Source organism: Bufo gargarizans, chromosome 4 (assembly GCF_014858855.1).
Source record: "Bufo gargarizans isolate SCDJY-AF-19 chromosome 4, ASM1485885v1, whole genome shotgun sequence".
In the NCBI taxonomy this organism is placed as follows: domain Eukaryota; kingdom Metazoa; phylum Chordata; class Amphibia; order Anura; family Bufonidae; genus Bufo; species Bufo gargarizans.
The window spans coordinates 522,043,981-522,069,473 of record NC_058083.1 but is presented as its reverse complement, the minus strand read 5'-3'; the positions used below and the strand labels follow the sequence as shown (position 1 = coordinate 522,069,473).

At 42.4% G+C, this 25,493-nt stretch overlaps 1 protein-coding gene across 1 annotated transcript in view; it reads left to right on the top strand.

Annotated features, from left to right (window-relative positions):
- Window positions 1–25,493, top strand: part of CDC42BPA (CDC42 binding protein kinase alpha) — a 157,453-nt gene that overhangs the window by 69,488 nt on the left and 62,472 nt on the right. Inside the window, 2 exon segments of the mRNA XM_044288549.1 lie at window positions 7,098–7,193; window positions 12,892–13,040. Of these exon segments, the coding sequence (XP_044144484.1) occupies window positions 7,098–7,193; window positions 12,892–13,040 (245 nt within the window).

The window sequence follows — 25,493 nt, the reverse complement described above, 5'->3', positions numbered from 1 at the left end:
GAAAAGATCCCTGGGGGGTGAACAACCTCTTGAAGTGCCAAACTAGGGCGTATCCTTAAAGGGGTTAAAATAAACTTTACTATCCTTTTGATTATATGTTGGTTTTTCTTGTCTTACTTTCTCATGATTTTTACCCTGTAAATGATGGGGGTAGTAGTTCATTTCCTGTACATTATGTCATCATGGTGACTCCTAAGGTCTGACACTATGTCGTCTACAGGAAGATGAGAGTTGTAGTTCTAGTATTGCTCAGGTGACAACCCGCAGGCTTGATGTTGGATTGGCACTCCAGGAATTGCTGGCTATGTAATTGTCTTGGGGGGGGGGGGCGCATAGGTTCTCCGCTGTCAGTCAGCTGTCGGAGTGTGGACGCTGAAGGTCAGTGAAACGCTATACAGGACGACAGACTTTTCCATCATCCCACCCCCTGCACAAGTATGACTGCAATTCCTCTGGATGACAGCGAGGAGGGAGAATTGGCCCCTGTCTATTTATAGGGGGATGGGGGGGGGGGGTCGGTCTGAAGGGCAAACGTGCAAAAATCTTCTAGTTTTTTTTACTTTCCATTATAGCAAATGTCTGTGTCAGTCTTCACTGTAGTTTTGGCATTCCATTCATGAACCAGGAGGAGCAGGATGACCAATTAAATGGCTATCACACAGATAAGAATGTGATGTATAAATCTACATTCATAGAAAGCATTATATTCCAGTTTTCTGCTTCTTATCACAACATCTGCTTGTGTGTCAGTCTTGACTGTAGTCTTGTTGTTCTGTTCATCAACGAGGAATATCAGGATGAACGGTCGTCTGTGATAAGGAAGTGACCTATCAGTTTGCATTGTTTAGGCGTTATATTCCTTTGTGCTGCCTGTGTAGGTGTCAGTCTTTACAGTAGTCTTAGTATTCAGTTCGTTAACCAGGATGAGCTGTCATTTGTGTATTGAATAGACAAAGAAGCGACCTGTGAATCTACATTAATGGACAGCATTTTACAGTCCCTTATTTTTTCCAATCGTTATCTATGTAGGTGTCAGTTTTAACTGTATACCTAGTATTCTATTCATTAGCCTGGAAGGGCAGAATGAACGTCCATCGTGGCTGTAAATCTACATTATTTATAAGGATTACATTTGTTCTTCTTTCCTATGGTTCTGCCTGTTTAGGTGTCTTTTTTTTACTGTGGTTTTTGATATTCTGTTCCTGAGATTTGTCCCGTCCCCCCCTCACACACACACATCCTGTTAATATTAATTGTTACAGAGCATTACGTTCTTCTCTCTGGGCTCTCTGCCTGTGTAGGTGTCAGTCTTCACTTTATTAGTATTCTATTCATGTAGCAGGGGGATTAGGATGAACAAAACTCTAGTGGAAGACCTAGAAGAGCAGTGAATGTAAAGTGTCTCATTCCTCTGTCTCTTCCTTAGTTTTCCTGGAGATAAGCGGCAGCAGAGTCCCCAGCAGCTCCTTGTCTCTTCATAATGTTATTACTGAAATGTATGACCCTGGAAGCTTGGAATGGCTTACTTGCTCTTTAGCTACCTTCCTCTTCCTGCTATGCCCGTGTGTCAGTCTTCACTGCAGTTCTGGAATTGTATTCATCTTTCCTAAAGTCCTGACCCTATCAATGAACAGCATCCGTACAGCCTGATGCTGCCCCCACCATGCTCCACTTGGGTGATGGAAAGTGGTGGGTTTGCGCCACACATTGCGTTTCCAGCGATGTGTTTAGGGGTCTGCCGCATTATGTTTTTCAAAGTTTGGGGTATTTTTTGTAACCCACCCCTGATCTGCTCTACTCCACACCTGTGTCTTAGCTCTGTCCAGAGAGTGGATGTGGTAGTGCGGCAGCCGTACAGAACAGGTGTATTTATACTGACAACATGTGACAGGTCATGTGACACTGAGTGTGCACAGCGGGACGCTGCTAATCATGTGACTTTGAAAGTTATTTGGTTAGACCAGACCCTATATTACGGTGAATACAAATACAGCTTTTTGGGTTTTAGTTATTTCTTTATTTTTCCAAAAAGGTTTTTAATTCATTTTATATTTTCCCCAATCCATTACATAAAATCAAATTTAAAACCCATATTAGGAGCAGTATTATAGTAGTTATATTCTTGTACATAGGAGCAGTATTATAGTAGTTATATTCTTGTACATAGGAGCAGTATTATAGTAGTTATATTCTTGTACATAGGAGCAGTATTATAGTAGTTATATTCTTGTACATAGGAGCAGTATTATAGTAGTTATATTCTTGTACATAGGAGCAGTATTATAGTAGTTATATTCTTGTACATAGGAGCAGTATTATAGTAGTTATATTCTTGTACATAGGAGCAGTATTATAGTAGTTATATTCTTGTACATAGGAGCAGTATTATAGTAGTTATATTCTTGTACATAGGAGCAGTATTATAGTAGTTATATTCTTGTACATAGGAGGCAGTATTATAGTAGTTATATTCTTGTACATAGGAGCAGTATTATAGTAGTTATATTCTTGTACATAGGAGCAGTATTATAGTAGTTATATTCTTGTACATTGGAGCCAGTATTATAGTAGTTATATTCTTGTACATTGGAGCCAGTATTATAGTAGTTATATTCTTGTACATAGGAGCAGTATTATAGTAGTTATATTCTTGTACATAGGAGGCAGTATTATAGTAGTTATATTCTTGTACATAGGAGCAGTATTATAGTAGTTATATTCTTGTACATAGGAGCAGTATTATAGTAGTTATATTCTTGTACATAGGAGCAGTATTATAGTAGTTATATTCTTGTACATAGGGGGCAGTATTATAGTAGTTATATTCTTGTACATAGGGGCAGTATTATAGTAGTTATATTCTTGTACATAGTGGCAGTATTATAGTAGTTATATTTTTGTACATATGAGCAGTATTATAGTAGTTATATTCTTGTACATATGAGGCAGTATTATAGTAGTTATATTCTTGTATATAGGAGCAGTATTATAGTAGTTATATTCTTGTACATAGGAGGCAGTATTATAGTAGTTATATTCTTGTACATATGAGGCAGTATTATAGTAGTTATATTCTTGTACATAGGAGCAGTATTATAGTAGTTATATTCTTGTACATATGAGGCAGTATTATAGTAGTTATATTCTTGTATATAGGAGCAGTATTATAGTAGTTATATTCTTGTACATAGGAGGCAGTATTATAGTAGTTATATTCTTGTACATAGGAGCAGTATTATAGTAGTTATATTCTTGTACATAGGAGGCAGTATTATAGTAGTTATATTCTTGTACATAGGAGCAGTATTATAGTAGTTATATTACTGCACATAGGAACAGTATTATAGTAGTTATATTCTTGTACATAGGAGCAGTATTATAGTAGTTATATTCTTGTACATAGGAGCAGTATTATAGTAGTTATATTCTTGTACGTAGGAGCAGTATTATAGTAGTTAAATTCTTGTACATAGGAGCAGTATTATAGTAGTTATATTCTTGTACATAGGAGCAGTATTATAGTAGTTATATTCTTGTACATAGGAGCAGTATTATAGTAGTTATATTCTTGTACATAGGAGCAGTATTATAGTAGTTATATTCTTGTACATAGGAGCAGTATTATAGTAGTTATATTCTTGTACATAGGAGCAGTATTATAGTAGTTATATTCTTGTACATAGGAGCAGTATTATAGTAGTTATATTCTCGTACATAGGAGCAGTATTATAGTAGTTATATTCTCGTACATAGGAGCAGTATTATAGCAGTTATATAGTAGTGATTGAAGGGAACATAAAATATCTTTAGTGATAAGCTATTTTATAAAAAAAAAAAAAAAACGCAATATAGTTTGGGACTGTTTGTTGCTCCAGATATGTTACCATTAGCTGTGTCTTCACCATCTCTCCCTGTGGATACTGGCCGAGCAGGCGGTCTGGTGGTTTCTTTTGTGCAGAGAACAGGTTGCTTGCGTTATGCGCCTGTTTACTTGCACTTTGTGGTAGTTTTACACCCCCGTTTGGCGTTTCGCAAGTTTGATTTTTCTGGCCAAAACACATTTATCTTGGCCGTATTTACAACCTGACTTTCAAAGTAAAATAAATCTTCTGTTTCTTCAGAATACAAAACAAAAATTCCCCTTCTTCGCTTGTCCCTATTACGGGAGATTTTGCCAAGAAAAACCTTGTAGAAATGTTGCTGCTCTCAGCAGAGAGGTTAAGAGTTCCTGCAGAAATTCCACGCGCTCTTGTACTTTTCCTCCTATCGCTCGGTACACAAGTGTTCTGGCAGCGCTCGCCGTTTCTTAAAACTTCTGTTTTCGAAAAAGTCAAATTCTCAGAATACAGAACGTTTTTTTAATGGCGGTTTTGGTTGTATCCGTCCATCTTGTAGGAAGCCAGCAATCCTCCCAGGTGGAATTGTATTTTCCAATGTGCGGTCACCATTCACATCCAAGTCCACGTAAAGCCAGGCTGGATGTAGATATTGATGTGGATGGTGATTTCATCATTGGTTTTTAGAACTTGTGCAAATCCAAATCGCCCTCTCTACCTGGCTTCCTCCTTGTGTGAAAATATAGAAACATTCAGTGCCCCATAATGAGAAAGTGAAAACAGAATTTTTGAATTTTTTGCTAATTTATTAAAATAGGAAAACAGAAATTTCACCAGGGCATAATTATTCAGACCCTTTGCTATGACACTTGACATTTGGCTCTAGGGCCTTCCGTTTCTCTGGATCATCTTTGAGATGTTCTACACCCTGATTGGAGTCACCTGTGGTAAATTCCATGGATTGGACATGATTTGGAAAGACACAGCCCTGTCTGTATAAGATCTCACAGCTGACAATGAGATGCAAAAACCAAGCCATGAGGTGGAAAGCTGTAGAGCCCAGAGACCGTATTGTGTGGAGGCACAGATCTGGAGAAGGGGACAAAAACATTTCTGCTGCTCTGAAAGTTCCAAAGAGCACAGAGGCCTCCATAATTCTTAAATGGAAGACGTTTGTAACACCCAAGACTCTTCTTAGAGGTGCCGCCCCACCAAACTAAGTAATCGGGGGACAAGGGCCTTGCTAAGAGGGGTGACCAAGAACCCAGTGGTCACTCTGGCTGAGCTTCAAAGATCCCGTGTGCAGATGGGAGAAACTTCCAGAAGGTCAACCATCACTGCAGCCTCCACCAATCTGGGCTTTAAGGCAGAGAGGTCGGAGAAAAGCCCCTCCTCAGTAAAAGGCTCATGAAAGCCGCCTGGAGCTTGTAAACAAAATCACCTAAGGGATTCTCAGAATGTGAGAAACAAGGTTCTCTGGACTGATGAAACAAAGACTGAACTTTTTGGCCTCAATTCTACGTGTCATTTCAGGAGGAAACCGGGCCCTGCTCATCACCTGCCCAATACCATCCCTACAGTGAAGCATGTGATGGCAGCATCATGCTGGGAGGACAGGGAGACTGGTCAGGGTGGAGGGAAAGCTAAATGGAGCAAAGTACAGAGATATTCTTAATGAGAACCTGATCCAGAGCTCTTGACCTCAGACTGGGCTGAAGGGTTACCTTCCAGCAAGACAACACAGGACATTCACAGAGTTGTCCCTAAGCACACAGCCGGGACAACACAGGAGAGCCTTAGGGACAACTCTCTGAATGTCCTTGAGCCAGACCCTTGAACCCAATGGAACCTCTCTGGAGAGACATGAAAATGGCTGTCCACCGACGTCCCCATCCAACCTGACAGAGTTGGAGAGGAGCTGCAGAGAAGAATGGCAGAAAGTCCCCAAATCCAGGCGGGCAAACCTTGTGGCATCATTCTCAAGAAGACTGGAGGCTGGAATCACTGCCAAAGGGGCTGAGGACTTATCTCCTGAGTAAAGGGGCTGAGGACTTATCTCCTGAGTAAAGGGGCTGAGGACTTATCTCCTGAGTAAAGGGGCTGAGGACTTATCTCCTGAGTAAAGGGGCTGAGGACTTATCTCCTGAGTAAAGGGGCTGAGGACTTATCTCCTGAGTAAAGGGGCTGAGGACTTATCTCCTGAGTAAAGGGGCTGAGGACTTATCTCCTGAGTAAAGGGGCTGAGGACTTATCTCCTGAGTAAAGGGGCTGAGGACTTATCTCCTGAGTAAAGGGGCTGAGGACTTATCTCCTGAGTAAAGGGGCTGAGGACTTATCTCCTGAGTAAAGGGGCTGAGGACTTATCTCCTGAGTAAAGGGGCTGAGGACTTATCTCCTGAGTAAAGGGGCTGAGGACTTATCTCCTGAGTAAAGGGGCTGAGGACTTATCTCCTGAGTAAAGGGGCTGAGGACTTATGTCAATGTAAGATTTTAGTTTTTCTTTTCAGTAAATTAGAAAAGATGTGAAACATTCTGTTCTCATTCTGGGGTACTGAGTGCAGATTTTTTGGGGAAAAATATGATTTTTATTTTATTTTAGGAGCAACATAACAAATTGTGGGAAAAGTAAGAGAGTCTGAAAACTTTCCAAATGCACTGTATTTATGTTGATATTTATGCTGATGTCAGGTTGGATCTACACAAGGTCTTCAAGACACCAATATGTATCCGAAAGAACCTGATCAGAATCTCAGAAGCCTCTTTCACACATCAGTGGTTTTCCGTGGTGCCATCACGGAATAATGTCCTATTTTGTCCGTGGACCCCTCAAGCCGATGACAGTCTATGGGTCCATGGTTCTTCCAGAGAAGATGCTCTGGAGACCAGTATTCAGCCTGGCAGTGTCCGTGAAACAATGTTGACACATGGCCGCTCAGTATTGCTTCGTTGAGCTCCTAAAATGCATGGGGATTAGTTTCCTTCATCAAATGACTGTACGGCGCCAGGTGTAAAGACACCTGTACTATGCCCAGAATGCAAATCACCAGTCTGCGTGCAAGCAGGAAATGCTGGGAGATTTCAGCTCTGAAGCTTTAGAATGATGAATGCAGCTCTGGATTATAATTTATTAGTTCTGTTTGTAACCCAGAAATGATGATGAGAGATGGACATAAACTTTCTAGGTGAGAATTATTGCAATTTTTTGTGACGGGTTCCCTCTTTGTGGACACCTCCTTAACGCTGCCTCTTTCTGCCCCTCAGACGGCCTGTTTCCGGGAAGAGAGGGATGTGCTGGTGTATGGCGACAGCCAGTGGATCACTACCCTGCACTATGCCTTCCAGGACGACAACTACTTGGTGAGTACTTGTCGGAGCTGTCACATTGTGTCATCGTCACCCGAAGTCTGCAAAGCCAGAGAAAAGGGGCATAGTCCCCATAGCCATCTGGTTGTACCCTCTGCAGGGCGTATCAGTGATGGCTGGTGATGCACTGCATTGTGGGAGATGCCGTTTTCCCCCCTTTAGACTACAATACACTGCCTGGTGTGAAAACGTGTCCCACAATGCACCACAGCATTGCACAAACTCTGTGCAGCCTGAGAATTAACAGGAATCGAAATGCAGCTCTGGATGTGAATGGAGCATAAGCCTCCTGGGTCAAGTCCTTTGCAGCCATATTGTAATATGTATTAAACGCAAGGACAACCCCTTTAATCGTTGTAGATCTTCCCACTTTCTAACATAGTTTTCAGCATCTCTGCTTCCTGTCTGTGGATGGCAGTACTCCTATCCACATACATACCTGATGGTTTATTACAATTGTATGCAGTCTAGACTCGATACAAGTGTAACAAACTCTCAGCTGTAAAAGACATGTACATAAGAATATTGCCGTTCACTGACAGGAAGCAAAGAACTTTAAAATATATTAGAAAGTTAAATAATTTTTCTATCTGAAATGATTTAACGTTATTAACACGAAACTGGAAAACTACGCGGAAATCCTGTATAGGCCTATCACTTCTCACAGCTGAGGGTTTGTTACAGTGGAGCTAAACAGTCAGGTATCCAGACTGATGCAATGTATCAGTGCAGGTGAAGTGTGTCTGTCTGAAGATCAGAGGGTTGTCTACGGTGGGCACAACTGTAACAAACCCCCAGCCGTGAGAAGTTGTACAGGCTTTTTGACCTGTGTTATATATTTTTTCAGGTTTATACAAAGGAAGTTTTATGCATTGTAAAATTCTTCAGCTTTCTAATATATTTTTAAGATCTCTGCTTCCAGCTAGTGAATGGTGGTGGTCCGTTTTACATACCTACTTTTCAAAGCTTTGTTACATTTGTATCTAGTGTAGACTATCCTCTGAAGCTAAATGCATCATCAGCACAAATCTCCCTTCTGATAGTTTGTTACAATGTATCAGTCTGGAGTCCCGTAGGTTTAGGCCAGGCATGCCCAACCTGCGGCCCTCCATCTGTTGCAAAACTACAACTCCCAGCATGCCTGGATAGCATACAGCTATTAGGGCATGCTGGGAGTTGTAGTTTTGCAACATCTGGAGGGCCACAGGTTGAGTATCCCTGGTTTAGGCTCTCTTCAGATCCGTGTAGAAAGTGCCAGTAAATGGTGAAAACAGGACGTACCCCTTGGAAAATAATTGGGGTCCGACAGGTGCCGTCGGTGTCCATCATATAACGGATCCGGCGCTGTGACTCCTGTAACCGAGCAGAGCAACAGAATTGATGAATGCAGATTTGAACAGAGCTTTACCTCACAGGGAATTGCTTAAACTGGACACAATTGTAACAAACCCTCAGCTGTGAGAAATGTTAGATCTATACAGGCTTTCCTCTTCGACATATGAACAGGAATGTTTTCCACTCGCTGACACCAAGCAAAGATCTTGCAAATGGAGAGATAGTATATTTGCAATTTGCTGAACTTTTCGGGGTGCACTGATTAAAGGGGTTGGCCCATCTCAGACACATGTCAATAGGATATGCCATCAATGTCAGACAGGTGCTCTTATCTCCAGAACGGGACCCCCCATAATGAACAGAAAGCCACACATTTGTGAGTGATGGCAGTCCTACTGTGGTGATTGGAGAGGTGGTGCGTCCTCCATTCACGGCTATGGGAGTTCTGAAAGTAGCCTAGTGATGGCAGTCCTACTGCGGTGATTGGAGAGGTGGTGTGCCCTCCATTCATTGCTATGGGAGTTCTGAAAGTAGCCGAGTGATGGCAGTCCTACTGCGGTGATTGGAGAGGTGGTGCGCCCCCCATTTACCGCTATGGGAGTTCTGAAAGTAGCCGAGTGATGGCAGTCCTACTGCGGTGATTGGAGAGGTGGTGTGCCCTCCATTCACCGCTATGGGAGTTCTGAAAGTAGCCGAGTGATGGCAGTCCTACTGCGGTGATTGGAGAGGTGGTGCGCCCTCCATTCACCGCTATGGGAGTTCTGAAAGTAGCCGAGTGATGGCAGTCCTACTGCGGTGATTGGAGAGGTGGTGCGCCCTCCATTCATTGCTATGGGAGTTCTGAAAGTCGCCGAGTGATGGCAGTCCTACTGTGGTGATTGGAGAGGTGGTGTGCCCTCCATTCACCGCTATGGGAGTTCTGAAAGTAGCCGAGTGATGGCAGTCCTACTGTGGTGGTTGGAGAGGTGGTGCGCCCTCCATTCATTGCTATGGGAGTTCCAAAAACAGCTGAACGTTCTCGCTCTGTTATTATCGGAGCTCCAAAAGCAGTAAATGGAGAGCACGCCGCGCATGTGTGTTGCACTCTCCTTCTCTTCAGGGGCCTCATTGTGGACTTAGGAGCGGTCCCAGAGGTGGGACCCACACCTATCTGATACTGATGGCATATCCTAGCGATATGTATATGAGGGGTAAATGTCCCTTTAGGCTTTATTAAAGGGGTTGTCCAAAATTAGAAACTGTAGTTGCCTTTTTCCAACAAAAGCGCCGCACCTGTCCTTTGGTTGTGTCTGGTATTGCAGCTCAGCTCCACTGAAGTGGATTAGGCTAAGCTGCAATACTCCACACAACCTGAGAACGGGTGTGGTGCTGTTTGCGGGAGACAGCAGCCATGTTTTTCTAAGGCCGGACAACCCCTTTAATGTTAATTGGAAAATTCCTTTAGGGGGGATGTTCACACAACACTGAATCGGTAACAGGCCGACCCTCAGATTTCTGCGGTGTATTTGCAGCACGTGGATTAGCTCTTTCCAGCAGCTCTAAACCCGCTAGTGGTAAAGATGCTGCAGGTTCTGCTCGGAAACCCCGTCAGTAAGTGACATGTCACTCCGCCCAGAAATAATCCGCCGCCGAGTTGTGGATTTCACCGCAGAATGTGCATTGAAATCCATGTGCTAAAGTCTCTGTGCATTATTGATGTTGAAATTTCCTTACATTTGACTCGATGCCTGAGGCGCTGGTGTGGGGCGGGCTGACGCCTCTGGAGGGTCTCGGCCTGGAGTGGTTTCACAGCTGTGTCCCCCCAGTAATACTGATGTACGTGTGCTAAATCCTTCCCAAATCCTTATGAAAACAACTTAAACAGAACGAAAGAAAACCAAAATGTGCAGGAGTGTCAAGATTGCGAGATCTGCGGCAAAAGCTGGAGAAATATCGGAACGTCAGCCCCCAGGGCAGGACACGCCCCCAGATTGTATGGAGTAAGAAGTGATATATTATACTCCGGAGCGTAATACTGCACTCTCTTTCAATTTATAACCAGGAACCGTCACTTTGATTTGCATCTCATAGGCTACTTTAAATTGGAGCATACTTTTCTAAACTCTATGGGCAATGGGGAAAATGTGTGTTCCTGGGAAAGCTGGGTGATAAACAGCAGGGGCTGGCCTTAGCATTTCTGGGGCCCCAAGCAAAGTTATGTCTGGGGGCCATAATTGGGACAGCTAGCCAGAAATAACTATTCCCAGCACAGGTTCCCTGCTTGTCCACATAGAGTTGGAAGTTGTGGCCACTGCCGATTTTAGCTTTTCTGCTGCCTGAGGTGAAAATTTAAATTGTGTCCCCAAGTATTTATAATCCCCCTCCTGTAGTGCCCCCAGTATTATAATGCCCCTCTTGTAGTGCCCCCAGTATTATAATGCCCCTCTTGTAGTGCCCCCAGTATTATAATGTCCCTCCTGTAATGCCCCAGTATTATAATGCCCCTCTTGTAGTGCCCCAGTATTATAATGACCCTCCTGTAGTGCCCCCAGTATTATAATGTCCCTCCTGTAATGCCCCAGTATTATAATGCCCCTCTTGTAGTGCCCCCAGTATTATAATGCCCCTCTTGTAGTGCCCCCAGTATTATAATGCCCCTCTTGTAGTTCCCCCAGTATTATAATGCCCCTCTTGTAGTTCCCCCAGTATTATAATGCCCCTCCTGTAGTGCCCCCAGTATTATAATGCCCCTCTTGTAGTTCCCCAGTATTATAATGCCCCTCCTGTAGTGCCCCCAGTATTATAATGCCCCTCTTGTAGTGACCCCAGTATTATAATGCCCCTCTTGTAGTGCCCCCAGTATTATAATGCCCCTCTTGTAGTTCCCCCAGTATTATAATGCCCCTCCTGTAGTGACCCCAGTATTATAATGCCCCTCCTGTAGTGACCCCAGTATTATAATGCCCCTCCTGTAGTGACCCCAGTATTATAATGCCCCTCCTGTAGTGACCCCAGTATTATAATGCCCACTTGCGGTTTTATAAACGGTATCATGGAAAAAAAGGTCCTGTCCACTCTTAATAAGGAATCCACATCCAAAATTCCCATTGAAAACGGGCAGGAATGAAAATCCATGGCAAAACGGCATAAAAAAAACCACATCAGAAAAAAAAAAAAAACATTTGTAGGAAAAACACTGAGGCGAATTCTGCATCAGTTTTTTTTCAGCACATAAAATATGCCCCCAGTATTATAATGCCCCTCCTGTAGTTCCCCCAGTATTCTAATGCTCCTCCTGTAGTGCCTCCAGTATTATAATGCCACTCCTGTAGTGTCCCCAGTATTATAATGCTCCTCCTGTAGTGCCCCCAGTATTATAATGCCCCTCCTGTAGTGCCCCCAGTATTATAATGCCCCTCCTGTAGTGCCCCCAGTATTATAATGCCCCTCCTGTAGTGCCCCCAGTATTATAATGCCCCTCCTGTAGTGCCCCCAGTATTATAATGCCCCTCCTGTAGTGCCCCCAGTATTATAATGCCCCTCCTGTAGTGCCCCCAGTATTATAATGCCCCTCCTGTAGTGCCCCCAGTATTATAATGCCCCTCCTGTAGTGCCCCCAGTATTATAATGCCCCTCCTGTAGTGCCCCCAGTATTATAATGCCCCTCCTGTAGTGCCCCCAGTATTATAATGCCCCTCCTGTAGTGCCCCCAGTATTATAATGCCCCTCCTGTAGTGCCCCCAGTATTATAATGCCCCTCCTGTAGTGCCCCCAGTATTATAATGCCCCTCCTGTAGTGCCCCCAGTATTATAATGCCCCTCCTGTAGTGCCCCCAGTATTATAATGCCCCTCCTGTAGTGCCCCCAGTATTATAATTCCCCTCCTGTAGTGCCCCCAGTATTATAATGCCCCTCCTGTAGTGCCCCCAGTATTATAATGCCCCTCCTGTAGTGCCCCCAGTATTATAATGCCCACCCTTCTGTACTGCTCTCAGTAGTGCCAGGAAAAAAAAACACTACTCACCTGACTCCCGCTACACGCCTCTATGGTCACGTGCTGGTTTTTTTTGCACGGATTTCTGCACAGGTTCAGTGCCGAAAACCTCCCTTTGTTTTCATTGGGAGCCTGTGCCGCAGTACATGCAGCCAAAGATATTTCCCGTGTGACACTAAACCAGCAGGGGATGCAAAGAAATGTGACATCCCGAAGCTTGGGAACAAGCAAGTAACAGCAGAATTGTGAATGCAGCTCTGGATGTGACTAGAGTGAAACATAGGGACGCATTCCATACAGTATAAATCAACTGCTTTATGTAGATTTGTCCAGAGGATTTTACAGAATTTTTTTCTGATTTTTTTTGTCTTCCATCCCCCACAGTACCTGGTTATGGATTATTATGTCGGAGGAGACCTCCTCACTCTGCTCAGTAAGTTTGAGGATCGGCTACCAGAGGAAATGGCGCGATTCTACTTGGCCGAAATGGTCATGGCCATCGACTCAGTCCACCAACTTCACTATGTCCACAGGTAAGGAACCAAGGGCAACCAGCAGAGTTTTTGAAAGCAGCTGCGTATGCGTGCGTGTTTGAAAAACAGCTCCTCGAAACACAAAGAAAGTAATTGCTGGAGAAAAAGTGGAGACCTAAAATATTGGGGGGTTTTTTGGTCCCCTTTAAGACTTTTGCTACCAAGGATGTATCTCATACTTCCTCGCAGGGTGGCACTCAGCAGCCAAGGATGTATCTCTATCTCAGGCTGTATTGCAGCTAGATGAACCAGGTCATGTTTTAAAGCTAAGAATATAAGAGACTCTAGTTGTGATACAGCCGAAAATACATCAGGGCAGTGTTTCATCAACTCCAGTCCTCAGGGCCCACCTACCAGTCATGATTAGAGAATATCCCACAGAATGAATACCTGTGGTTAGTCCTGTTGCATTGAGACTAATTATATCACCTGCTCAATACTAAGGAAATCCTGAGAACATGACCGGCAAGTGGGCCCTGAGGACCGGAGTTGAGGAGCCCTGCATAAGGCCTCCTGCACACGACCGTTGTTTGCACCCGTGGCCGTTGTGCCGTTTTCCGTTTTTTTTCGCGGACCCATTGACTTTCAATGGGTCCGTGGAAAAATCGGAAAATGCACCGTTTTGCAGCCGAGGCCGTGATCCGTGTATCCTGTCCGTCAAAAAAATATGACCTGTCCTATTTTTTTGACGGACAACGGTTCACGGACCCATTCAAGTCAATGGGTCCGTGAAAGAACACGGATGCACACAAGATTGGCATCCGTGTCCGTGATCCGTGGCCGTAGGTTGCTTTCATACAGACGGATCCGAAGATCCGTCTGCATAAAAGCTTTTTCTGATCTAAGTTTTCACTTCGTGAAAACTCATTTCCGACAGTATATTCTAACACAGAAGCGTTCCCATGGTGATGGAGACGCTTCTAGTTAGAATACACTGCAAACTTTGTACAAGACTGCCCCCTGCTGCCTGGCAGCACCCGATCTCTTACAGGGGGATATGATAGCACAATTAACCCCTTCATATTCCCCTGTAAGAGATCAGGGCTGCCAGGCAGCAGGGGGCAGACCCCCCCCCCCTCCCCAGTTTGAATATCGTTGGTGGCACAGTGTGCCAACCACCATCGCCCCCCCCCTCCCTCTATTGTATTAAATCGTTGGTGGCACAGTGTGCCAACCACCATCGGCCCCCCTCCCTCCCTCTATTGTATTAAATCGTTGGTGGCACAGTGTGCCAACCACCATCGCCCCCCCCCCTCCCTCTATAGCAGTAACATTGGTGGCAGTGTGCGGTCTCAACAGTAGAAGATTCATACTTACCTGCTTGCTGCTGCGATGTCTGTGAACGGCCGGGAGCTCCTCCTACTGGTAAGTGACAGTTCTTTAGCAATGCGCCGCACAGACCTTTCACTTACCAGTAGGAGGAGCTCCCGGCCGGACACAGACATCGCAGCAGCAAGCCGGTAAGTATGAATCTTCTACTGTTGAGACCGCACACTGCCACCAATGTTACTGCTATAGAGGGAGGGGGGGGGGGGGGGCGATGGTGGTTGGCACACTGTGCCACCAACGATTTAATACAATAGAGGGAGGGAGGGGGGGCCGATGGTGGTTGGCACACTGTGCCACCAACGATTTAATACAATAGAGGGAGGGAGGGGGGGCCGATGGTGGTTGGCACACTGTGCCACCAACGATATTCAAACTGGGGAGGGGGGGGGTCTGCCCCCTGCTGCCTGGCAGCCCTGATCTCCTACAGGGGAATATGATAGTACAATTAACCCCTTTAGGTGCCGCACCTAAAGGGGTTAATTGTGCTATCATATCCCCCAGTAAGAGATCGGGTGCTGCCAGGCAGCAGGGGGCAGTCTTGTACAAAGTTTGTAGTGTATTCTAACCTGAAGCGTCCCCATCACCATGGGAACGCCTCTGTGTTAGAATATACTGTCGGATCTGAGGTTCACGAAGTAGCTCATATCCGACAGTATATTCTAACATAGAGGCGTTCCCATGGTGATGGGGACGCTTCAAGTTAAAATATACCATCGGATTGGAGAAAACTCCAATCCGATGGTATAAAAGAACTCCAGACTTTACATTGAAAGTCAATGGGGACGGATCCGTTTGAAATGGCACCATATTGTGTCAACATCAAACGGATCCGTCCCCATTGACTTGCATTGTAATTCAGGACGGATCCGTTTGGCTCCGCACGGCCAGGCGGACGCCAAAACGACTTTTTTTTCATGTCCGTGGATCCTCCAAAAATCAAGGAAGACCCACGGACGAAAAAACGGTCACGGATCACGGACCCACGGACCCCGTTTTTGCGGACCGTGTAAAAAAACGTTCGTGTGCAGGAGGCCTTAGGGTGTATTGGGAGTTGCATATACCTGCAGCTCGCACTCCTGATCCAGTTTCAAAGCATGATATCCCTGTCTGTATGGCAGTTAGCATGACATCCCTGTCTGTCTGGCGGCTAGCCCCGTGATATTAGTCTTTTTTTTTTAAAGCCTAAATTCTAAGCTTTAAAACAAGATCTCGTTGCAATACAGCCTGAGACGGGTCAGGTTCAAGTTCATGCTATAGGCAGGCAGACATTATTTTGGAGGATGTCTGGTGGTGTAATGCTTCACTTTACCTGAAGGAGTGCTGCAGAGGAATTGAACACCTGATGCTGGGCACAATCTACAGCTAAACACTGAGGGTTCTAGCAACGGGATATCCTAAGATTAGTTTATTGTCTAGGGACAATTCTAGCAAAAAGGAATTGTCCACAGTGGACACTCCCTTTAAGTACTTTCTGACACAGGGATGACTTAAGTTGTCACCAAATACTATATTTAGAATATGATATAGACACACAGGTACAGTATTATATCTGTTACGTTGTCATGGTAACCTGGCTCGGTGAACGCTCTCTGTTAACTACATTCTTAACTTGACTCTTGTCGGATCATTAAGGGATTTGGCCCCTGGTGTCCCCTTTAATTCAACACATTTCCCAGATGGTTCCCCCACACGGATCTCAACCAGAGCCGGAGTATATAAAATTATGTGGTTGTTCCACTCGCGCTTTTTTCACGAGCAGATTGACCCTGGAAGGCAGAGATTGATCTTTGGCGAATACTGAGGTGCCATATGGATTTGTAATCATGGGTTGTATGGAGATGGATTCTCTGCTTCTGAGCTGCGAAAAATACAAGAAACTGCATGGAAGGTGTAAGGGGTGAACAAGAGCAAGGGGTCTGCAGCATTTAGAGATCTTCCAGGGTTAAAGGGGCTCTACTGTTTTTGTCAGAAGGTGCCCTAAGCTGATCAGTGTACAGTGGTCCTTGGACTCCGTGTGATCAGCTGTGGAAGAACCTGGCAAGCGAGTGTTCAATTTCCCTACAGTGCCACCGCAGGAGACATGGGGTATTACACAGCTCCAGCTTCAATCCCTAGGTTGTCCATATGAACACTGTGTGCTCAGTGTCTCTCTAGAACCCAGTATGTTATCTCCAACTTCCCTAATTTGGTATTTCAAATTATGTTTTTTTTTTAAACCAGACAACCCCTTTAATTAAGCTCCCTTACCATATCTTGTGCAGGACGTTCAGTGATGTCACCTAGATTGGTTGTCCCCCTTGAGCTCATCCTGTTCTTACAGATCTCACTCTACAATTAAAGGGGTATTCTAGTACTCTCCAAAATTTATATTTTAAGAACCCATTTTTATTTACCCTATTTGGGAATTCTGAATTAAAGGAGTCTTCTGAGTTTTTTTTTGTTTTTTACTGATGACCTATCACCCATTTCTGATCATGGGGGTCCCACGCCCAGGACCCCTGCTGATCAGCTGTTTGAGAAGGCACTGGCACTCGCTGTAGTGCTGCAGCCTTCTTTTAGCTTTTCCTAAGCCGGACACATTTATCGGTCACGTGGCCTAGGCGCAGCTCAGCCCCATTGCACAGCCGCTATACAACGTACGGCGCCGTGCTTGGTGAGCTAACAGAATGCCGCCGCACTACTGTGAGCACTGATGCCTTCTCAAACAGCTGATCGGCGGAGATCCCAGGTGTCTGACCCCCACCCATCAGATACTGATGACCTATCCAGAGGATATATCATCTGTTAAAGAACCTTGGAAAACCCCTTTAATAGAGGAGGGTCCTCTGTTCAAGATGCTCATCCCTTCATCAGTGTGCAGAGCGGTTACAAAGAGCGTCTCTTGCTCTGGAGGACCTTTCCTGTATTACACAGACCACCCATTTAGCTATCTAGACACTGTGTAATACTCTATTTCTCCTGTAGTGGCGCTGCAGAGAAATTGAACACTTACTGACAAGTTTTCCACAGATTGCACCTGATCGCTGGGGGTCCCAGCACAGCGACACTTTGTGATCAGTTTATTTTGCGGAGAGCTCCTTTTAAAGAGTCTTCAGGCTTCCTAAAGAATGACCTTCATGTGTCTCCATTTGCTAGGCCCCTTCCTACCATATTTGGGATGACCTCTAGCAGATAAAATTTGCCGTCAGTACCTTTCCTTGACAAATATACACTACGTGCAGAATTATTAGGCAAATTAGTATTTTGACCACATCATCCTCTTTATGCATGTTGTCTTACTCCAAGCTGTATAGGCTCGAAAGCCTACTACCAATTAAGCATATTAGGTGATGTGCATCTCTGTAATGAGAAGGGGTGTGGTCTAATGACATCAACACCCGATATCAGGCAAAATGGGTCAAAAGAAGGACTTGACAGGCTCAGAAAAGTCAAAAATAGTGAGATATCTTGCAGAGGGATGCAGCACTCTTAAAATTGCAAAGCTTCTGAAGCGCGATCATCGAACAATCAAGCGTTTCATTCAAAATAGTCAACAGGGTCGCAAGAAGCGTGTGGAAAAACCAAGGCGCAAAATAACTGCCCATGAACTGAGAAAAGTCAAGCGTGCAGCTGCCAAGATGCCACTTGCCACCAGTTTGGCCATATTTCAGAGCTGCAACATCACTGGAGTGCCCAAAAGCACAAGGTGTGCAATACTCAGAGACATGGCCAAGGTAAGAAAGGCTGAAAGACGACCACCACTGAACAAGACACACAAGCTGAACGTCAAGACTGGGCAAAGAAATATCTCAAGACTGATTTTTCTAAGGTTTTATGGACTGATGAAATGAGAGTGAGTCTTGATGGGCCAGATGGATGGGCCCGTGGCTGGATTGGTAAAGGGCAGAGAGCTCCAGTCCGACTCAGACGCCAGCAAGGTGGAGGTGGAGTACTGGTTTGGGCTGGTATCATCAAAGATGAGCTTGTGGGGCCTTTTTGGGTTGAGGATGGAGTCAAGCTCAACTCCCAGTCCTACTGCCAGTTTCTGGAAGACACCTTCTTCAAGCAGTGGTACAGGAAGAAGTCTGCAAGGTAAGAAAAACATGATTTTCATGCAGGACAATGCTCCATCACACGCGTCCAAGTACTCCACAGCGTGGCTGGCAAGAAAGGGTATAAAAGAAGAAAATCTAATGACATGGCCTCCTTGTTCACCTGATCTGAACCCCATTGAGAACCTGTGGTCCATCATCAAATGTGAGATTTACAAGGAGGGAAAACAGTCCACCTCTCTGAACAGTGTCTGGGAGGCTGTGGTTGCTGCTGCACGCAATGTTGATGGTGAACAGATCAAAACACTGACAGAATCCATGGATGGCAGGCTTTTGAGTGTCCTTGCAAAGAAAGGTGGCTATATTGGTCACTGATTTGTTTTTGTTTTGTTTTTGAATGTCAGAAATGTATATTTGTGAATGTTGAGATGTTATATTGGTTTCACTGGTAAAAATAAATAATTGAAATGGGTATATATTTGTTTTTTGTTAAGTTGCCTAATAATTATGCACAGTAATAGTCACCTGCACACACAGATATCCCCCTAAAATAGCTAAAACTAAAAACAAACTAAAAACTACTTCCAAAAATATTCAGCTTTGATATTAATGAGTTTTTTGGGTTCATTGAGAACATGGTTGTTGTTCAATAATAAAATTAATCCTCAAAAATACAACTTGCCTAATAATTCTGCACTCCCTGTATGTTCACATGATACATGTGGGGTCCCAGAAGGAGGACCCATGTCTCAGCGGAGTCTCTCTTTAAGTTTGCTATGTCCTGTATGTTTGGGATGCTTGCAGGTTTTAGATTGTTTTTGGGTGACGAAATAAGCCATTGTGCCACCATGACATCAGAAGTGCAGGTGACAGAGCGTTGGGATGTAAGTTCGGCCAATCATCGTGACATCTACAGTTATTCAGGGACATCAAATGCCGTTGCTTTAGTTTAAATAAGTTCCTGATAGGTTTGCATCGATTTTTGCATTTTACGGTAGAGTTAGAACTTGGTAAACATCTGAACAGGGCCCGCAGCTGCCTCCAATGCTCTTCACATCATGTCCATTCTCCCTACTTGTCCCAGTGTCAGAGTAACGACCCATGTGTAAGATGCTCGGCTCTTGTGGTCCACTCAATATGAAGAGTTAACAAAAAAACAGAACTAGAAAATCTGAGACAACAGACTGGGGCAGTATTGTGTCTGGACCTGAAGTGGATGTCCAGCAGACTGAGAAGGGAGAGGACCTCACTACAGTCTGCTGGACATCCACTTCAGGTCCAGACACAATACTGCACCAGTCTGTTGTCTCAGATTTTCTAGTTCTGTTTTTTTGTTAACTCTTCATATTCATTTGAATAATACAAAATGTCCTTACAGTGAACACAGTAAGGCCTGACCAATGACCGCGGAGGCCTCTGGTCATTTCCCTGTGTGGGGTCCTCCTCCCCTGTTCTTGGAAGGAGGAAAGTGGAGGATAGTTACAACAATGTCCCATGTTATCTAACCATTCAGAGAAAAATTATATAGCTGCTATTATAATTCCCCTCCTATGGTCATAAATATACTATAATACTGCCTCCTATGTACAAGAATATAACTACTATAATACTGCCTCCTATATACAAGAATATAACTACTATAATACTGCTCCTATGTACAAGAATATAACTACTATAATACTGCTCCTATCTACAAGAAAATAACTACTATAATACTGCTCCTATGTACAGGAATATAACTACTATAATACTGCTCCTATGTACAATAATATAACTACTATAATACTGCTCCTATGTACAAGAATATAACTACTATAATACTGCTTCTATGTACAAGAATATAACTACTATAATACTGCTCCTATGTACAGGAATATAACTACTATAATGCTGCTCCTATGTACAAGAATATAACTACTATAATGCTGCTCCTATGTACAAGAATATAACTACTATAATACTGCTCCTATGTACAAGAATATAACTACTATAATACTGCCTTCTATGTACAAGAATATAACTACTATAATACTGCCTCCTATGTACAGGAATATAACTACTATAATGCTGCTCCTATGTACAAGAATATAACTACTATAATACTGCCCCTATGTACAAGAATATAACTACTATAATACTGCCCCTATGTACAAGAATATAACTACTATAATACTGCCCCTATGTACAAGAATATAACTACTATAATACTGCTCCTATGTACAAGAATATAACTACTATAATACTGCCTCATGTTCAAGAATATAACTACTATAATACTGCTCCTATGTACAAGACTATAACTACTATAATACTGCTCCTATGTACAAGAATATAACTACTATAATACTGCCTCCTATGTACAAGAATATAACTACTATAATACTGCTCCTATGTACAAGAATATAACTACTATAATACTGCCTCCTATGTACAAGAATATAACTACTATAATACTGCTCCTATGTACAAGAATATAACTACTATAATACTGCTCCTATGTACAAGAATATAACTACTATAATACTGCTCCTATGTACAAGAATATAACTACTATAATACTGCTCCTATGTACAAGAATATAACTACTATAATACTGCTCCTATGTACAAGAATATAACTACTATAATACTGCCTCCTATGTACAAGAATATAACTACTATAATACTGCTCCTATGTACAAGAATATAACTACTATAATACTGCCTCCTATGTACAAGAATATAACTACTATAATACTGCTCCTATGTACAAGAATATAACTACTATAATACTGCTCCTATCTACAAGAAAATAACTACTATAATACTGCTCCTATGTACAGGAATATAACTACTATAATACTGCTCCTATGTACAATAATATAACTACTATAATACTGCTTCTATGTACAAGAATATAACTACTATAATACTGCTTCTATGTACAAGAATATAACTACTATAATACTGCTCCTATGTACAGGAATATAACTACTATAATGCTGCTCCTATGTACAAGAATATAACTACTATAATGCTGCTCCTATGTACAAGAATATAACTACTATAATACTGCTCCTATGTACAAGAATATAACTACTATAATACTGCCTTCTATGTACAAGAATATAACTACTATAATACTGCCTCCTATGTACAGGAATATAACTACTATAATGCTGCTCCTATGTACAAGAATATAACTACTATAATACTGCCCCTATGTACAAGAATATAACTACTATAATACTGCCCCTATGTACAAGAATATAACTACTATAATACTGCCCCTATGTACAAGAATATAACTACTATAATACTGCTCCTATGTACAAGAATATAACTACTATAATACTGCCTCATGTTCAAGAATATAACTACTATAATACTGCTCCTATGTACAAGACTATAACTACTATAATACTGCTCCTATGTACAAGAATATAACTACTATAATACTGCCTCCTATGTACAAGAATATAACTACTATAATACTGCTCCTATGTACAAGAATATAACTACTATAATACTGCCTCCTATGTACAAGAATATAACTACTATAATACTGCTCCTATGTACAAGAATATAACTACTATAATACTGCTCCTATGTACAAGAATATAACTACTATAATACTGCTCCTATGTACAAGAATATAACTACTATAATACTGCTCCTATGTACAAGAATATAACTACTATAATACTGCTCCTATGTACAAGAATATAACTACTATAATACTGCCTCCTATGTACAAGAATATAACTACTATAATACTGCCTCCTATGTACAAGAATATAACTACTATAATACTGCTCCTATGTACAAGAATATAACTACTATAATACTGCCTCCTATGTACAAGAATATAACTACTATAATACTGCCTCCTATGTACAAGAATATAACTACTATAATACTGCTCCTATGTACAAGAATATAACTACTATAATACTGCTCCTATGTACAAGAATATAACTACTATAATACTGCTCCTATGTACAAGAATATAACTACTATAATACTGCTCCTATGTACAAGAATATAACTACTATAATACTGCCTCCTATGTACAAGAATATAACTACTATAATACTGCTCCTATGTACAAGAATAAAACTACTATAATACTGCCTCCTATGTACAAGAATAAAACTACTATAATACTGCCTCCTATGTACAAGAATATAACTACTATAATACTGCCTCCTATGTACAAGAATATAACTACTATAATACTGCCTCCTATGTACAAGAATATAACTACTATAATACTGCCTGCTAAGATGAAAAAGCGCTAGGAAAATGAGCATTATTGTTTTGTTTTTATATACTATTTGAAGTAATCTTTATTACAGTATTTTTTTCTGAGGATGAAATTAAGATGTTATTTATAGTAGATTAATTATTGTGATTTGATGTGTGTTACGTTATATAAATCGTGAGATTCATTAGTATTGTATAAATACATTTTTATCTCCTTTATGAGACGTCCTATTGGCCTCAGCGATGTGAGACGGTTTTCATTATATCATCTGTAGTTTCCCCTCATTCCCTCCTGGCTGCTGCCATCTTGGCGCTAACCGTATGTTTCCGACCGTTTAGGATTTTACAGCTGCTAAATTCGGGAGCATTATGTCAGCCATTTTATTGGATTCGAGGATTTAGTTTTATTAACTGAACTGTGTTAATTAACATTTTTTGACTCCTCATTTTTTCCATCCTTCTGTAGTTTTATTATTTGGTCTCCTTTCCAGTCACCTTGCAGAGCCAGATTGGGAGAGATCGATAGAGACTAATGCAGAGGAGAATTGGAGTGGTTGTCCATAGTAACCAATCAGATTTCATGTCTCTGCCCTTTGTAAAATGAAAGCTTAAATGTGATTGGTTACTAGAGACGGCTCCTCCAGTCAGATTGTTGCTGTTATTTTCTAGAATTGGTTCTGGGAAATAAGAGCTGAAATCTGATTGGTTGCTATGGTGAACTCCTCAAATCGTGTTTCGGCTTTCAGTTTCTGAGCTGCAACCTGATTGGTTGCTATAATGAAGCCTCAGAGAAATGAAAGCTCACCTCTGATTGGTTGCCATGGGCATCTTCTCAAATCGGGTTCCTGCTTTCATTTTGACTATAGAGCCTCAGAGAAATGAAAGCTCACATCTGATTGGTTGCCATGGGCAATTCATCAAATCAGGTTCCTGCTTTCATTTTACAGCAGTCCTTTGAAACTGTGCTGACTTGGTTGCTATGGGCAACTACTGCCGCTCTCTTCCCTGGCACTAGTGTTTGTGATTTGCACATCGTAAATAGGGATTTTCTGTGGTAAATATTCTCCACAAGTCTAATTCCGGGGCAGGCCATTCTACCGCAGTTTTATCCACTCGGAGTGGTGCCACATGTATAACCGTTAGCGTCCATTGTGTGAACTCTGCTGAATGGCATCACATGCGTCCTCCGTGTTCCTCAGAGAATCACTGAAAAAATGAGCCCGGAATCTGCATGCTTTTTTTTTTTTGTTGTTGAAAAAAGTGGAATCCACTATTTTTTGATGCAACTTTTTTTTTTTTTATCAATGGGTTCCTTTTTGAGCTTAAGGTTTTTGACGCAGACCTGCACGAAAAAAAAATGCACGGAACTGTGCAAAAAAAAAAAACACGGAGATTCAAAAACAGGTGCTGCTTCCCATTGAAATGAAAGGGAGGCTGTTTTGAGGTGTTTTTTTTTCGGAGCTGATTTTGAAGCAGAAACGCACCAAAATCTGCACCAGAAAACTGTGTGAACTGGCTCTTAGTGTTCTGGGTATGGCGGGTTTTTGTGTAATTTTTTTTGAGAATCGTGTGTTTTTTTTTTTTTTTTTTATATAGTATGATGGCTTTTTTTTGCTTTTTTTGAAGTTCACAGCATTTTTGTTTTCCCCCTAAACGCTCCTTGCTCTGGGTATATCGACTTTTTGTGCCGAATTAGAGGTTTGTGGCGTTTTATTTGTCTCTTAAAAGGAAGGGTACATGCACACAAACTTATTTTTCTTCTGTTTCCGTTCCGTTTTTTTTACAGGTCTGTAAGCTGGGGCTTGAAAAAAATTAAACGGAAATGACTCTCTGTACATATGTTCATGCCGAAAAGAAAAAATTATAGAAAATGTCCTATTATTTTCTGTTTTACGGACAAGGACAGGCATTGTTAGAATCCATTCACACGTCTGTATGTGTTTTGCTGTACCGCAAATTGCGGATCCCCAAAACACAGACACCGGCAATGTGAGTTCCGCATCTTGCGGACCGCACATCGCTGGCACTCTCATGGAAAATGCGTGTTCTATTTTTTTGCGGATCCGCAGATGTGTGTGCGAACAGCACATTCCGGGCCTATTGAAAATGAATGGGTCTGCATCTGTTCCGCAAAATTGCGGAACGGATGCTGACCCATTTTGCAGACGTGTGAATGGACCCTTACAATGGATCCGCAAAAAAAAAAACGGATGCCAAACGGACGTCACCTGGATGTCCGTTTTTTTTTTGCAGGCCGCAAAATACATACGGTTATGTGCATGAGCCCAAAGGCTACATTCTCTTGGTATTGTGCCATTTTGTGCTATTTTTGAGGTTTGTGGCATTTTTGTCCTCCCCAAAAAAACTGCCTGCTCTCGGTATGGCGGCTTTTTGTGCTGTTTTTGAAATGTGTGGCTTTTTGTTCCCCCCCAGAACGCTGCTCGCTCCAGATATAGTGGCTTTTTGTGCCGTTTTTTGCAGTTTGCTCTGGGTACTTTTCTAGGATTTTTCCAATAGACTTCTCTATAGGACTTGAAAAAAAAAATTTCACCAATATAATGAATAAAAAAAGCCCCAAAATCACAAACGAAAAACACATTATATATTATACTGTGGCACAAGAATTTCCAAGCTTTAGGTCATTACTGAGATTGACGGCGCCAGATTTCACTAACGAGCGTTTGCATAAATGTTCATCCCCAATAATTATCTGGATCCTCGGCCCGCACAGACCTATTAGGGTCCGCCGAGATTGACCCCGCCGGCTTGTTGTAGAATGGATCAATATTTGAGATGGTAAAAGTGGTAATTCCTGGAAGCGCATGATGGGAGTTTACCGCACCGTCGGC